This window comes from Microtus oregoni, unplaced genomic scaffold, assembly GCF_018167655.1.
Source record: "Microtus oregoni isolate MIOR12 unplaced genomic scaffold, Mior012 000000F_ref0000247, whole genome shotgun sequence".
NCBI lineage: Eukaryota > Metazoa > Chordata > Mammalia > Rodentia > Cricetidae > Microtus > Microtus oregoni.
Window position 1 is genome coordinate 88,758,190 of NW_024543059.1, and position 14,675 is coordinate 88,772,864.

The 14,675-nt window shown below is 32.6% G+C and overlaps 1 protein-coding gene across 3 annotated transcripts; it reads left to right on the forward strand.

Moving 5' to 3' along the window:
* The first annotated feature begins 1,833 nt into the window (after positions 1 to 1,833).
* Positions 1,834 to 10,328, forward strand: LOC121457547 (pancreatic alpha-amylase-like). 3 transcript variants are annotated; one of them, XM_041666432.1, is made up of 10 exons: positions 1,834 to 2,001; positions 2,337 to 2,483; positions 3,211 to 3,399; positions 4,241 to 4,471; positions 5,914 to 6,047; positions 6,725 to 6,847; positions 6,940 to 7,039; positions 8,457 to 8,575; positions 8,685 to 8,810; positions 10,139 to 10,328. In XM_041666432.1, the coding sequence occupies exons 1-10, from the start codon at positions 1,834 to 1,836 to the stop codon at positions 10,326 to 10,328; spliced, it is 1,527 nt and encodes a 508-aa protein (XP_041522366.1). The 3 variants fall into 3 exon arrangements, with proteins under 3 accessions (XP_041522366.1, XP_041522447.1, XP_041522515.1); XM_041666513.1 differs by having other exon boundaries at positions 4,241 to 4,306; XM_041666581.1 differs by lacking the exon at positions 4,241 to 4,471.
* The last annotated feature ends 4,347 nt before the right edge of the window (positions 10,329 to 14,675 follow it).

The following is a 14,675-nucleotide window of genomic DNA, read 5'->3' on the forward strand; positions in this document are numbered from 1 at the left end:
GACAGACCATTTTCTGAGGCAGGCAATTTTTCAAAACTGTCTTACCCTGTCTTCGCAAGATTTGACAGTACTACTTATTCATTTCTGGAGGCCATGTACTTGGCATTTGGTTGAGGCATGGGCAGTTCTTTGCCCAAAGGCCAATTTTTTCAAGAAGAAAACAAGCTCCAAGTGGAGTGCTTTTGCTGCTCAGCGTTCTCTCAGGAATAGATCGGTGCTGCAAGGAGCAATCATGTCTCAGTTCAACAGAACCCTAAATTATTTAAATACCATAGACTACAGCTCTTTGAAGTTGTTGAAGATTACCTATTCATGCAGAATATAATCTCTATGTATCTAAAGAACCTCATTAGTCTAACTATAAGTATGACAAACATAGATAGCTATTAATATATAATTCCTAATATCTATATAACTTAAAGAATAAGACTTCATATTAGAATATTACATAATAAACAACTATGCAACAAGTGAGGACAATGACCTCAAAATGTAAACAATGTATAAGTATCTTGATCATAGGTAGAAATGTTCATTGCAATATGATAAATATATATGACTTTGGATGTCAGTGTGGTAATTTCTCAGAAAATTAGGAAACAACCTTCCTCAAGACCCAGTAATACCACTTTGGGATATATATACAAAGGATGCTCAATCGTGCTACAAGGACATGTGCTCAACTATGTTCATAGCAGCTTTGTTTGTCATAACCAGAACCTGGAAACCACATAAATGCCCCTCGACTGAAAAATGGATAGAAAAATGTGCTACATTTACACGATGGAGTACTACACAGCAGAAAAAAATAATGTTTTTCAGGAAAATGCTTGGAGCTAGAAAACATTATTTTAAATGAGGTAACCCAGATACAGAAAGACAATTATCATATGTACTCACTCATATGTAGTTTTTAAACATAAAGCAAAGAAAACCAGCCTATAAACCAAAATCCCAGAGAACTTAGACAACAATGAGGACACTAAGAGAGACTCACATAAATCTAATCTACATGGGAAGTATAAAAAGACAAGATTTCCTGAGTAAATTGGGAGTGTGGTGACCTTAGGGGAGAATTGAATGGGAGAGGGGAGAGGCAGGGAAGGGAGCATAGAAAAATGTAGAGTTCAATATAAATCAATTTAAAAAAGAAAAAATGTCTTAAGCAGAGGTAGAAGCATGAATGCAGACAATATTCAATATAATTTAACTTTGTATCAATATACAAGAATCTATACCTATAAATAATAACTCAGAAGTATTTATTCTATTATTCACTATTATTATTTATTTTCAATGTCATCCCTTTTATCCTTTATATAATTCTTATTAATTTATTTGTTTTGAGGGGTTTCCATATATTCTGCTGAATTGTACATTAGCTTATCTTTCACACTAGTACTAAGATAGTAGGTACATGCCATCATGATTTTCAGTTTCTTAAAATTCAAAGAAATAATTAAAATGAGAAAAAAAATCATAGTAGGGAGAAAAAAAAGCTGAATTGATGGCCCCATAATTACTTATAAGGGGCAATACAAAGATTTAAAGATGGAAAGTTCTAGATATATTTGGTTTAAGTTGTGATGTACTCTTGGAGGACATAACAAACCAGATGTAATACCAATAAAATAATATTTGACCTTAAAAATCATTAAGTTTATTCTCCATGGGAGTTTCTGAGAATTCTCCAGCTGCTCATACCGTAATGTTAATCTTTTATAGATTATAGTTTGTACTCTAAATATTTATTCATGAACATTTCCTTTCAAAATGTCCCTCTTTCAGCGAATAAATAGGTGGTAGAGAGAACACTGACAACTTCAAATCAAAATGAAGCTCTTCCTATTGCTTTCCCTCATTGGGTTCTGCTGGGCTCAGTATGACCCACACACTCAATATGGACGGACTTCTATTGTCCACCTGTTTGAGTGGCGCTGGGTTGATATTGCCAAGGAATGTGAGAGATACTTAGCTCCTAAGGGATTCGGAGGGGTGCAGGTAAGATTTGTTTAATATTTAAATGCCGAGTTCACTGTGCTCACACAAAAGAATTTTCTAATGAGGATTAGCAAGTTTGGAGGATAACTTCTTTTCACCCATAACTTTCCTTTAGAGGGAAACGTTTTGGTGGGGTAGCTTCTTTATACTTTGTTGCAGGGTCTTGAAGTGGGAACTCTGGGATGTCTTTGCTTATTTTTACATGGTTGTTAATCAGCAGAGCTGCATGTGCACAGGGTGAGAAATAACATCAGGTCACTGATAGGTTTCTGTCAAGATTTAATTATGTGAAGTAAGCATTAATCCAACACTAATTATGCTAACTCTATTTGTAGGTCTCTCCACCCAATGAAAACATCGTGGTTTATAGTCCATATAGGCCATGGTGGGAAAGATACCAACCAATTAGCTACAAAATATGCACAAGGTCTGGAAATGAAGATGAATTCAGGGACATGGTGAAGAGGTGCAACAACGTTGGTGTAAGTGAAGTCACATTTTCTTTACAGTTATTATATATAAAATATTTCTCTTTGTTTCAAGTTCTTTCTGTTTGAGTAGAAGATTTTAAATTTCTGAAATCTTATATTGCATTTTTATCTATTATTAAAAATGTACTTCTGTCTTATTGTCACCTTTTAAATTCTTTAATATAACAAAAATGTTCACTTTTAGACTTAATAACTACAAATACTTAACAGATTTCTGATAGGCATTGAGCCAGACGTGAGGATTAATTCATTTTATAGGATTCCTTTTTCTCCCCACAATTCTTGGGCTTTCTTCCCCATCTTTGTTTTTAATGATAAGTATCTACTTACTCCTTTAATGAAGAGATAGCTATCTACCTTCTGGACTTCTGATGCACAGCAGACATTGTAATCATAGTTTTTCTAGTGATCCTGCAAAATTTCAAATACAATACTCTCATTTTTATACCCTGTTTTGCTTCCTAAAAATAGATTTTTTTTGTTTATAATCGCAATAGTTTCTGTTTTGCTTCATTTACGAGTTCTATATCCTTTTCTAAATATTAGGATAGTGTTGATCTAATTTCACATTAGTCTCCCTTCCCACTGACTCTCTTTTCTAAAATGAATCTATAAATAATTAGAAGATAGGTTTTGGAGATTTGCTAGCATGTTATGAGTTTGCCATTAAAACTTTAGATTCCTGAGTCCAGTTGAAGCATGCACTTTTCTTTTCCAGGTCCGTATTTATGTGGATGCAGTTATTAACCACATGTGTGGCGCAGGCGGTGGTGCAGGGACAAGCAGTACCTGTGGAAGTTACTACAATGCCAATAACAGGGACTTCCCAGCAGTTCCATACTCTGGTTGGGATTTTAATGATGGAAAATGCAACGGAGAAATTTCTAACTACAATGATGCTAATCAGGTAATGAGAGAAATATTAATCAGAATAAAGAAGCATGTGGGCATTTAGGGATGCACAAGGAGTTTATGGATAACCTTAGACATATTCAGATTTCATAATAATAGGTCAATATGACAGAAAGCTTGAAAAATAGAAATGGAAAAATGTGCTGGATTTTTGTTTCATGATTTTGTAAGGATACATCAAAAGTCAATCATGAAATGGAGACATGCTCTGGTTACCTTGGATGAAAAACTTACATGTTTTATTTCAACTTTTTATCATTTATATAAACATTGCAGTATGAAAAATTATTAGAAACAATAATAAATCTAAATAAATTATTGTAAATTATAAATAAATATAATAAATTATTAGAAACAACAATATTTAAAACCATTTCAAATATTAGGAAGTGTTTTCAAAATTGGAGTAGTACACTTTTTTTAACATATGGAAGATCTCAGAATAGAATCTGTGAACTATGAAAAATAAAGAAAGAATAAAAAATTGAAAGAAAGGAGAGGAAGAGGAGATCAGAAGCATATAGAAAAGATGGAGAAGGAATGGAGAAGAGACAGAGGGGAAAAGATAGAGAAAGAGAAATAGAAAAAAGAATTACCCAACTAAGATTCTTAACAATTTTATCTGATATTTTCTGTATCTACTACATAAAATATTTTAAAACCTGTGTCCAAAATAAAACATCAGTACTTCTCATATTCTAAGGAAAGGCAATATACTATGATCTAAGTAAAGGCAATATAAAACTATCCACTTGTAAATGAATGAGGGACTGAATGAAGAAATGAATTCACAGACCATATATGACATTTTATCATCAAACATATTTTAAAAATAGGTCAGAAATTGTCGTCTGACTGGCCTTCTGGATCTTGCACTTGAGAAAGATTATGTTCGTGGCAAGGTGGCTGACTACATGAACCGTCTCATCGACATCGGTGTAGCAGGGTTCAGACTTGATGCTGCTAAGCACATGTGGCCTGGAGACATAAAGGCGATTTTGGACAAACTGCATAATTTAAATACACAATGGTTCTCTGCAGGAAGCAGACCTTTCATTTTCCAAGAGGTAAAACAATATACCTGCTCATTTATAAATTATATTATAATTAATTTGCAATGTCTCTCCCTACTTTTTCCTCCCTCTAAACTCTTCCATATTTCCTCCCTCTAAACCCCTCCATACTTTCCTTAAAGTTTGTGGCCTTTCTTTTGACTCTTTGTTACTGAACATACATACTATATATGTGTTCTTATATGTTATATATACATATTTAGGAGCACATGTATATATATATATATTTATACACGTAGGTCCTTAAATTACATATATATATGTAATATATATATTACATATATACACATATTATTACATATTATGCATATATTACACATATATGTAATATATGTATACATATATTATATACATATATTATATATAATATACATATAATATATGTATATTATATATACATATACGTTATATGTATATATTATATACTTTATATATTATATAATGTATATGATATATATAATATATATAACATATAATATATTATATACATATAATATATATACATATATTACATATATTATATATATATATGTTCCTAAATATTTATCATTGTTAAACATATTTCATTTAAGGATATATGTATATGTATATATAAATATATATGCTTTTAATTATAACTGACAGTCTATATTGCTAAAAATATACTTATATATTGGTACTAGACAAACCATTGATATGGTTTTCCCTGATTTTTATCTCCCAATTTCCTCAATTGTCTATAGCTCTTTCTGTATTTCATAGTGTAATGTTGATGCATTATGGGCCTTTTCTTATATGTCATCATTTTGTAAATCAGATAGTAGATAGGAGATTTACTAAGCATAAAATGTATAACGTAGGTTAATATCAGTTATCCACTGTAGAACTCAATTGTTTATTAATAGGATTGCAGTTATTCATAGGTAGCACACTTATTTCTTTATCACAGCAGGTTCTAAGTTAGTGCAAACTTCATTAATGATACTGTTATAAAAGATAGAGTAATCATAATTGTTTTTGTCTCAATTCAATCTTTCAGAGTTTAAGATTTGTCTCATTGTATCAGGCTTGTAAGTGGTTAGACAAATTGATGAAGCTCTCTGCATGGCAGTAATGTTATTTGAAGTGTACTGGGCATAATGCCTTTGAAGCCTATTTGTTTGGAAACACTAATGTGTTCATAAACACTTCTGATACTCACTTGACAGTAAACATTATATCAGTGTGAACTAATGAATATTCCCAGTCAGTCACCCTGCAGGATAAAAAGTGACCCTGTCATTTGATTACTTTCAATATTGTGACTGACAGTTATGAGGTATCAGAATCTTAGTATATAGAAAAAAATATTATCATTTCAAATAACAAAAATAAGGAGTTGTTCTGAGTGACATTATATTTAAGTAATATGCCCTGAATTTATATTAGAAATTACAGCTGCCCCAATGTATCTCCAGGTCATTGATCTGGGTGGCGAGGCGATTAAAAGTAGTGAGTACTTTGGAAATGGCCGTGTGACAGAATTCAAGTATGGAGCAAAACTTGGCACAGTTATCCGCAAGTGGAGTGGAGAGAAGATGGCCTATTTAAAGTAAATATACACCATTTATTCATTTGATCTGTCATGGATTTTATGTCATTTGATATCAGTATGTTATAAGTTCAACTATTCTCATTTAAACAGTTATGAAGTTGTTGATTATTAGGCTAATGTTTTTAAACAGTGCCTAATAATCTTTTTATTTGGGATGTCAATCACAAGGTAGCCCTGGAAAATCAAAGTTTAACTTAAGGATTGTTTTCTGTTTGTAGTATATCCATTGCATTCCAGGAATGTTTATTTATTGTCTATTAAAGTTAGATTATTATTACAAGAATAGCTATGTTCATAAATGATACTTATAATGTTGTCAAGTATGAGTTTACATATGTTATATCAAAGAATTAATTTGAAAATTTGAGTGTTTTATGATAATAGAACTGCAGATTTCTACTCTACATTACATCAAATGGATTTTTTGTTTTTCAAGTCCATAAAATTACAATTCAATGAAAATTTTAAAGAAAATAAACATTTTAAGAACAAAAAGATTATACTGTAACCCCTAAATGAGGATATATAATCATAGAAAATGATATTATATATGTTTATATGTACCTATAACAGAGATTGAAATTGTAATTGTCATTTATTTAGACAACGCATGATGCCATATGTAAAGTTAGTCTATGCATTTTGAAATGATAATCTACTTTTTTTAAATGTAGGAACTGGGGAGAAGGTTGGGGTTTTGTGCCTAATGACAGAGCCCTTGTGTTTGTGGACAACCATGATAATCAGCGAGGACATGGTGCTGGTGGTGCATCCATCCTGACCTTCTGGGATGCTAGGTGAGAGAACATTCTTTACTGTTGTGTAACCTGCTTTTAATTATGGCATTACATTGTGTACTTCTGCTTTAATACCATTTTTAAATTTTCAGAATGTATAAAATGGCAGTTGGATTTATGTTGGCTCATCCTTATGGATTCACACGAGTAATGTCAAGTTACCGTTGGGCAAGAAACATCCAGAACGGACAAGTAGGTCTTGATGTTCTTCAAAGTATATCTTAACTTAACCTAGAAAAGGAAGAGGTTCTGTTTTAATTTTACATTAAGTTAGAACATGTGATACTTATTATTAATTGTTTATTTACCAAGCTTTGGTACAGTATGAACATTGAAAATGTACCTGATTGGAAAATCAATAATTTAAATAGGAGAAAAAAAAACAGAATGAAAACAGGTGTTCCTGATAAAGTTCCACCAAAAACAGTTAACAGGGCATGATGTCTGCTAACATTGAATAGAGTTTCAAATTCTTTTCAAATCAATGTTAGTGTATTAAGATACTTTTATTTTTTTTCCTGTGGGATAAAAGGTAGTTGATTTGAAAAAAATTAAGAAATGTAATAGATATAAATTTCTGAAAATTACAGGACAATGATTTGACAGGGAGTCTGTAAATAATATGTGTTTATAGAAGTATAAACAGTATGAGTGTTGATTAGGTACCTAAGCAGAAACAATTTTTAAATTAATCTAAGAATTGCAAACATTATGTGTTGTTTGTTAGGTGGAGAAGTTTAAACAATTTAAAAATTAATCAAGGAAATAAGACAACCAGATATCTGAAAGACTATGTGAAATTTTCTCTTTCAATGCCAGAAACTAGAATCACAGAGAAATATCAAATATAAAATAGAAATGTTTCTTTTTTAGACAATTAAAAATAGGTTTTCTTATTTCCTTTTCAAAATGAGTTTCCTTCTGTTTTTTATTTTTCTACTTTTGAAATTTGTTCTATTCCTGAAGAGCTTTCAGGCTTGGAATGAGCCTTTCTAATTTTCAGAAATGTATTTACAATTCAACCATCATCATATGTGCATTTATACTTTGTTTAGCTCAATAAGAAAAGTCGGGATATTTTATAAACACATTTCACCAACAAGTAGTAAGAAGTGAACTAATATTAGTGTATAAATTGTTATATTAAAGGCATTTTCATATATGCTCTTGAAATTTCTGAGTAGCTAACCACAATGCTTCAGTTTTATGGATAAACTGAGGCACATTCAGATTATGTATGAAGATGGAGACTTTTCAGGTAGTGACTAAAGCCTGTTCTCTAGTGCTAGTGTTCCTGTGTCTAACTGTATTTATATTAGGTGACAATGAAGAGATTTTAGTGGTATTGAGAAGTGATATTCGTGGTACTTCTTTGATAGAAAGTGAGAAGTTTAAGAATTGTTACTGTCTGTTTGAATTGAGTAGTAGATAATATGAATTTGCACAGAAGAGAAGGGCTCAGTGAAGGTCTGTAAAACACTGCAGGACTTAGATTACAATTAGACACTGCAAAGAAAGAAGTAGCCTAAGAGGTTTGGTTTGGGTTTGCTGTACTGGAAAGAATTTGGCAGACACACATTCAAATGACCTGATTCTTTCAATAACTAAGGATAAGAATGACTGGATTGGGCCACCTAATAACAATGGAGTAACCAAAGAAGTGACCATTAATCCAGACACAACTTGTGGCAATGATTGGGTCTGTGAACATCGATGGCGTCAAATAAGGTGGGAATTTCCCAACAGATATTGTCTAATAAGAAAGTTATTTAACTTCTTTTTATAAAATTGTTGAAGTTGAAGGGTACCAACATTTCACATGATATTGTGCTTCTAGGAACATGGTTGCCTTCAGAAACGTAGTCAATGGTCAGCCTTTCTCAAACTGGTGGGATAATGGCAGTAACCAAGTTGCTTTTGGCAGAGGAAACAAAGGATTCATTGTCTTTAACAATGATGACTGGTAAGTCAGTATCAGTTAAAGTGGGATCATATACTATGATATGCATAGATTTTTCTTTTGTTTTCCTGTGTATTTATACCTTTTGTATGTGAAAAATCTTTAAATAATGAATTCATGCCAAATAATAAATGTGCAGGGTACAAAGAACACCAATATTTGTTTATATATATATTTTCTTTTAGCACAATCTTGTATTGAGATCTTTTAATCTAGCTTAAAATGGTAGTAGCATGTGTTCATATTTGCAAGCTCATTTGGCACATTTAACAAAGCATATAAATAGTATATAAGTATTCACATCATTAAACAATGTATCAAATTAGGACTGGAGTACTTTGCCACTACTTTTTGATCCACTATACTTATACACTGTCTTCAATGTTCTAGCTCTTTGTTTTTGTATATTTAGAAAAAAAATATGTGCTTTTGAATCTGGTCTATGAATGACTTCAAGAAGCTGTTGAATTTTGCTTTTAAAACTTTCATTATTGTCCTTCCACTGTGGTTCTTTCGTCTGAGTCTTACTCTGTGGTTCCCTTACCTTTAGTGGTCTAGCTCAGATACCAGGAGTGGAGACCAAAGTGTTGAATACCAACAGACGGAAGAAGCCATATTGCCATGAGTTTAAGGTCAAGGATGCATGAAGAGATCCTGTCTCTCAAAGAATAAAACAAATAGTCAAAAATAATATTTACTCAGAGAAGCTCTTTGAGACTCAGTGAATTGTCTCAATTCTAAATCAGCTGTCTATCAGGCTCAGAATCTTTCCCACAAGTCATAATTTATTGGTTAAAAACAAAATATCAGGTACATAATTTTTTGAAAGAACACATGGCTGGTGGTTTGGGAACACCAGAATTACTTTATACAGACAGTTTCCTAATACAAACTTGTATGTATCCATACAAATGCTAGATAATGTTTAATTCTAGAATAAATCCTCTGTGGTGCCTTGTAATCTAATAACTTTGGGAGAAAATGATGCTGTTAACGTTTTTGAGTCATCAGTTTAAGTCCAGCAGAACACGGAATGGAAAGAATGAAGGTCCTTGTAAGAGCCCTTTACTACTGAGATTCACTGGGTTCTCTAGCTTTCTTTGTCAGGTAGCAGTCACCATAGCCCATGAAACTAAGAGACATTTGTAATGACTTTGGTCTGGAGAATTCTCTTACTAATCCATGCACAGTCTGGGATTCTCTTGGTGATGCTTGATTCCTTTTTGATGTATATCACAAGTTTGAGACTTTTCTTTTTGTTTTATTGAAAACAGATTTTCCAGCGCTTGAATGGGTTGAATTTAAGTTAAATCCTCCTTTTTTTTTTTCAGGGCTTTGTCAGCAACTTTACAGACTGGTCTTCCTGCTGGCACATACTGTGATGTCATTTCTGGAGATAAGATTGATGGCAACTGCACCGGAAGTAAAGTCTATGTTGGCAACGATGGCAAAGCTCAATTTTATATTAGTAACTCTGCTGAAGACCCATTTATTGCAATCCATGTTGAAGCAAAATTGTAAGAACCAAATTAAATACACATAAAGCATCAACTGAGTGTGTTTCTTTTCTCACATGTGCCTTTTTATTTTTAGTTTTCTCTTCTTTATTATGATGTGTGCATGCATGATGTTTACATCTCAACACTAGAACATATGCAGGATTTTGGAACAACCTGTGTCATGGCTTTGCCTCTCTCATTTTCCCCATGGCCTGTTGATCACACTTAAGTCATCGGGCTTCCCAGGAAAGCACCTTTACATGCTGTGCAATGTTACTAGCTCATAAGAAACATAAATTTAACTTTTTTTTGAGTTAAAAGACATAAACAATCCACTGAAATAGGCAGAAATTACAAACCTCGCATGTATTCCTTAGATAACAATATCCAAAGTTTACTATGTATTAACAGAAAATCTATTTTTTCCAGAAAATTCTCAGAACTTTGATTTCATCCTGAGAAATACATTTCTCTGACACTAATGTAATGTCCATCAAGTAATTTTAGACATTGTTTGAAAAACCATTTTTAATAAAAATTAACTCACAATCTAATCACTTATTAAATATGCCTTTGACCACCTTGAAATGCATCATTGTTTAATTTTATCTAGCTACCACTTTATTCAAATTTTTCTTATAAATATTTATTTCAAGAAAAAATTAATTTTTCCTAATTTCACAGTATATATATATATAATGCATTTTGATCATACATCAAAGTCCCATAATATTCACTTATATCTTTTAACTTCCACATTTCCTATTAACTTTAATGCACCCATAACCATGCACATTCATGTTCAAATCTGTTTTTGATATCTGCCATGCAAGTACAATACCTCCATGAATGAGAGTGGGAAGTTATTTACTTGTTAAAAACAATTGCCAGTGGTTACATCACTGAAGAATATGACTCTATACACCCCATCAATGACTAACAGCTAAGAAGCCATTCATGAAGCTTTGGAACTTTGGAAGCTTTCGGTTATTGTCTGATCCACAGTGGAATGTTTGCGCCCCTAGTGTTCTGTGGGACTTATGTAGGCAAACAGTGATATTGTGGGTGCATTGGTAGAACAGTTACATCCTGAACAGATGACTCATTCTCTGACTCTTACATGATCATTTCCTTGACCATCTATTTGTAACACAGAAATGGTTACAAAGAACTTGCTTTTAGGGAGGTATGCTCAGTAGTTACTCATTTTGCAGTTGGATGAATTATGACTATCAGCACTAGCTGTCACTAACTGCAAAGACAAACCTGTCAAAGCTCATTAAAACATGGCAGACCCTTTATTTACCACTTACCAGGTTCTTTTTATTCCTCTCACTTAATTTTTTGAGAGGTGGTGTTCCATGGGAGTGTAGTGCACTTTCTGACACAAAACTGATGAAGAAACCTGACTCTCCTTGCAGTTCTTTTTTTGCCAATTCTCTTTTGGTTGTATATGTAAAAAAGATTTAGGCAATTGAACACTGTGCCTGTTTGATGAAACAATAGCAATTCATTGTACACTATTTCTGTTAATTTTAATATCATGAACTTACAGGTATGATCAAATGAGCTGCTACAAATCATGTCAAAAATTCACCCACAAAGATATTAGTTAAGTCTGTAGCTGCTATGCCAATATTGGACCAGATAACACTAAATTAATTTTTTTTTCTCAATGATAAACAAGCCCAGTTGAACCATCCCATAGTTCAATAAGTTCTTTGGCATAATAGTAACAAAATGATTTTATGGGATTATGTCATGTCTGGCACTTGGCTTTGTTTAATATTATGATGTTTTTGTGGTTGTATTTTCCTACTAAACAGAGTAGTTCTCTTCAGATTCTATTTATTTGTTGGTTTTTAAATGAAAAGGCTGTCAAAGTAGTGGGTTTTTATATGGCTCTTTCATCCATATGTAGTTTGGTTAATCTGCCTCCAACATTTTAATTCATCACCCCCAATCCTCATCCTCATTCCTTCCTTTCTACCCCGTTGTTCTTCCTTATTTTCATATCATGTGTATTGTAACCACACACCATGTGCTTCATTTTCTGTGTCGTTTTAATGTTCCTTCTCTAGTTCTTTTATATTTTTACAGATGCTATTTTACACCAAAATCTAAAATGTTTGAAAATAAGATTCACATAATGAGAGATTTCATACAACATTTGTCTATCTAAGCCTGGGATATATCACTTTATACTATATTTTCTAGTTTTATCAATCTGAGATAATTTTTCAAATTGATGTTTTTCTTTACAGTTGAATATAATTGCATTGTACATTTGGAACAAATTCTCATTATTTCTTTCTCAGTTGGTGGATATTTACTATTGATTCTATTTTCTAGGCATTTAGAAGAGAGTAAAATTAAATTTATTTCTTCAAACATTTTTCTTTACTAGCATATGGAGTCTGTCAGATTTATGTCTTAAAGTACTAGAGGTAAAACACGTGGTGGCTCAGATTTCATATTTTGAGAAACCATCACACTGATTTCCATAGTGATTGTTCATGTTCAAGTTCTTCCAAACGGTGAGGACCTATATTCCCCTCTTCCCAGAGACAGGGCAGCAATTGCTGTAACTTGGTTCCTTGGTGATAGCCATTCTGTAGTGGTGAGATAGAACCTAAAGGTACTTTTAATTTGTATTCCCATATAGCTATGAGTGTTTTATATTTAAAAAATATACTTACTTGCCATTTTATTTCTTATTTTCATATTATAATATTTATCTCTATATCATATTTTATGTAATAAATGTTTAAATATAAATAAATGTAATTACTTCCCTCATTTCTTCTTTCTCTAATCTCTACTCTGCTTCATCTTTTCAGTTGTTTTCATTCTACCATTTGTTGCAAATTTTTGACCATTTTTCTATCATTATCATCACCATCATCATCAGTATTATCATATTAACAACGGTCGTGGAAGATTTGAATTGTATCTCATAGGAAAGTCTCATTTCTTAAGCTTCTATGCATACTGACAAGTGATAGATACAACCAAAAGTCCTACTCATCTTTGATTCCTATGAATTAAAACATTGGCAAGAATGCCAAGATTGTCTTACAGTGTAATAGTGTTTCTCATATCTTGGCAGTAACCAACAACTGTCTAACTGGACTTGAGCTCACTCTACAGGAGTAAATTCACTTCTGGTTCTGGAATCCTGGCCAGGTACTCAGGGCCAGCGAGGAGATGAATCTTAGAGAACATTCCCCCACCATCGTACTAGACCAGCATAATTCCAAAATGTTTATAAATACTTACCCTTATACACAGGTGTGTTTAGTTCTCACTCCCATTAAAGAAACTTTTCTTTTAAGTAGGATGTTACAGAAAATCTCAACCGGCCAAAGTACAGAGACCAACTGAGTTATATGTACAGCTCCACTTGATAGATCCAAAACACTAGTCCTATACCTTAGGCTCAGTTACGATCACAGAAGAGGAGGCAGAAAGATTTTTTAAGATCCATAGGACCTAAACATCTGGTGTGAGAATGTGTCTCATGGAGATGACATGAAAGCTTTCATGTGATACCCCAAACACATTGCCTAATCAAGACTTAAACAGCTACATTGTGGATAGACATGCTAATGTAGGAAGGGCAAATTTCACAGTATTTCCACCCCCATACAAATCTCTACAAGTCAGACTGCTGAGAGTGGAAGAATTAGTTTTTACCATGGATAAGCCCATTTTGCTCATATGATAAGATGTGGTCAGTCCTAAAATCATATACATACAAGCCATATTAAATGGATCCAGCAAGTTTTATTTATAGATTTATACACCCATAATCTCTTGTTGAAAAATTATGTTTGATGTTTGTAGCTGAGTTTGTTGATACATTCTTATAATTCCATCATTGGGAGTAGAAGCAGAAGCTGGCAGGTATCTGGGAGTTCGTATATAGCATGCTATATATTCAGTGATCCAATCCAGCTATGCATACAGAGTACGACCCTGCCTCACGAAATAAATAAAATACTGTATATTTATCTATAAAATTAATAGTTTGGATTTCAATCTTTTATGAGATGTATAGCAGATGAAAATTTCTCACATTCTTTCTTTTTTCTCTTCTTTCAGCTGAGTACATTTTGCTTTACAGATTCTTTAGTATCATGATGTTCCATTTGCCCATGGTTGGTTTTCTTACTGTCCAACTAGAAATACCATTCAACATGTCCACGCCTGATTATATAGCAGACATATTTTTAATTTTTTTGAGTATTTGTCACCCTTCTTCCCATCGTGGCTGCACCAGTTTGCAAGCCCATAAGCAAAGATGAGTGTTCTCTTTTACTTGCATGTTTTCAGCATTACTTTTGTCTGTCCCCTTAAATGTTTCCAT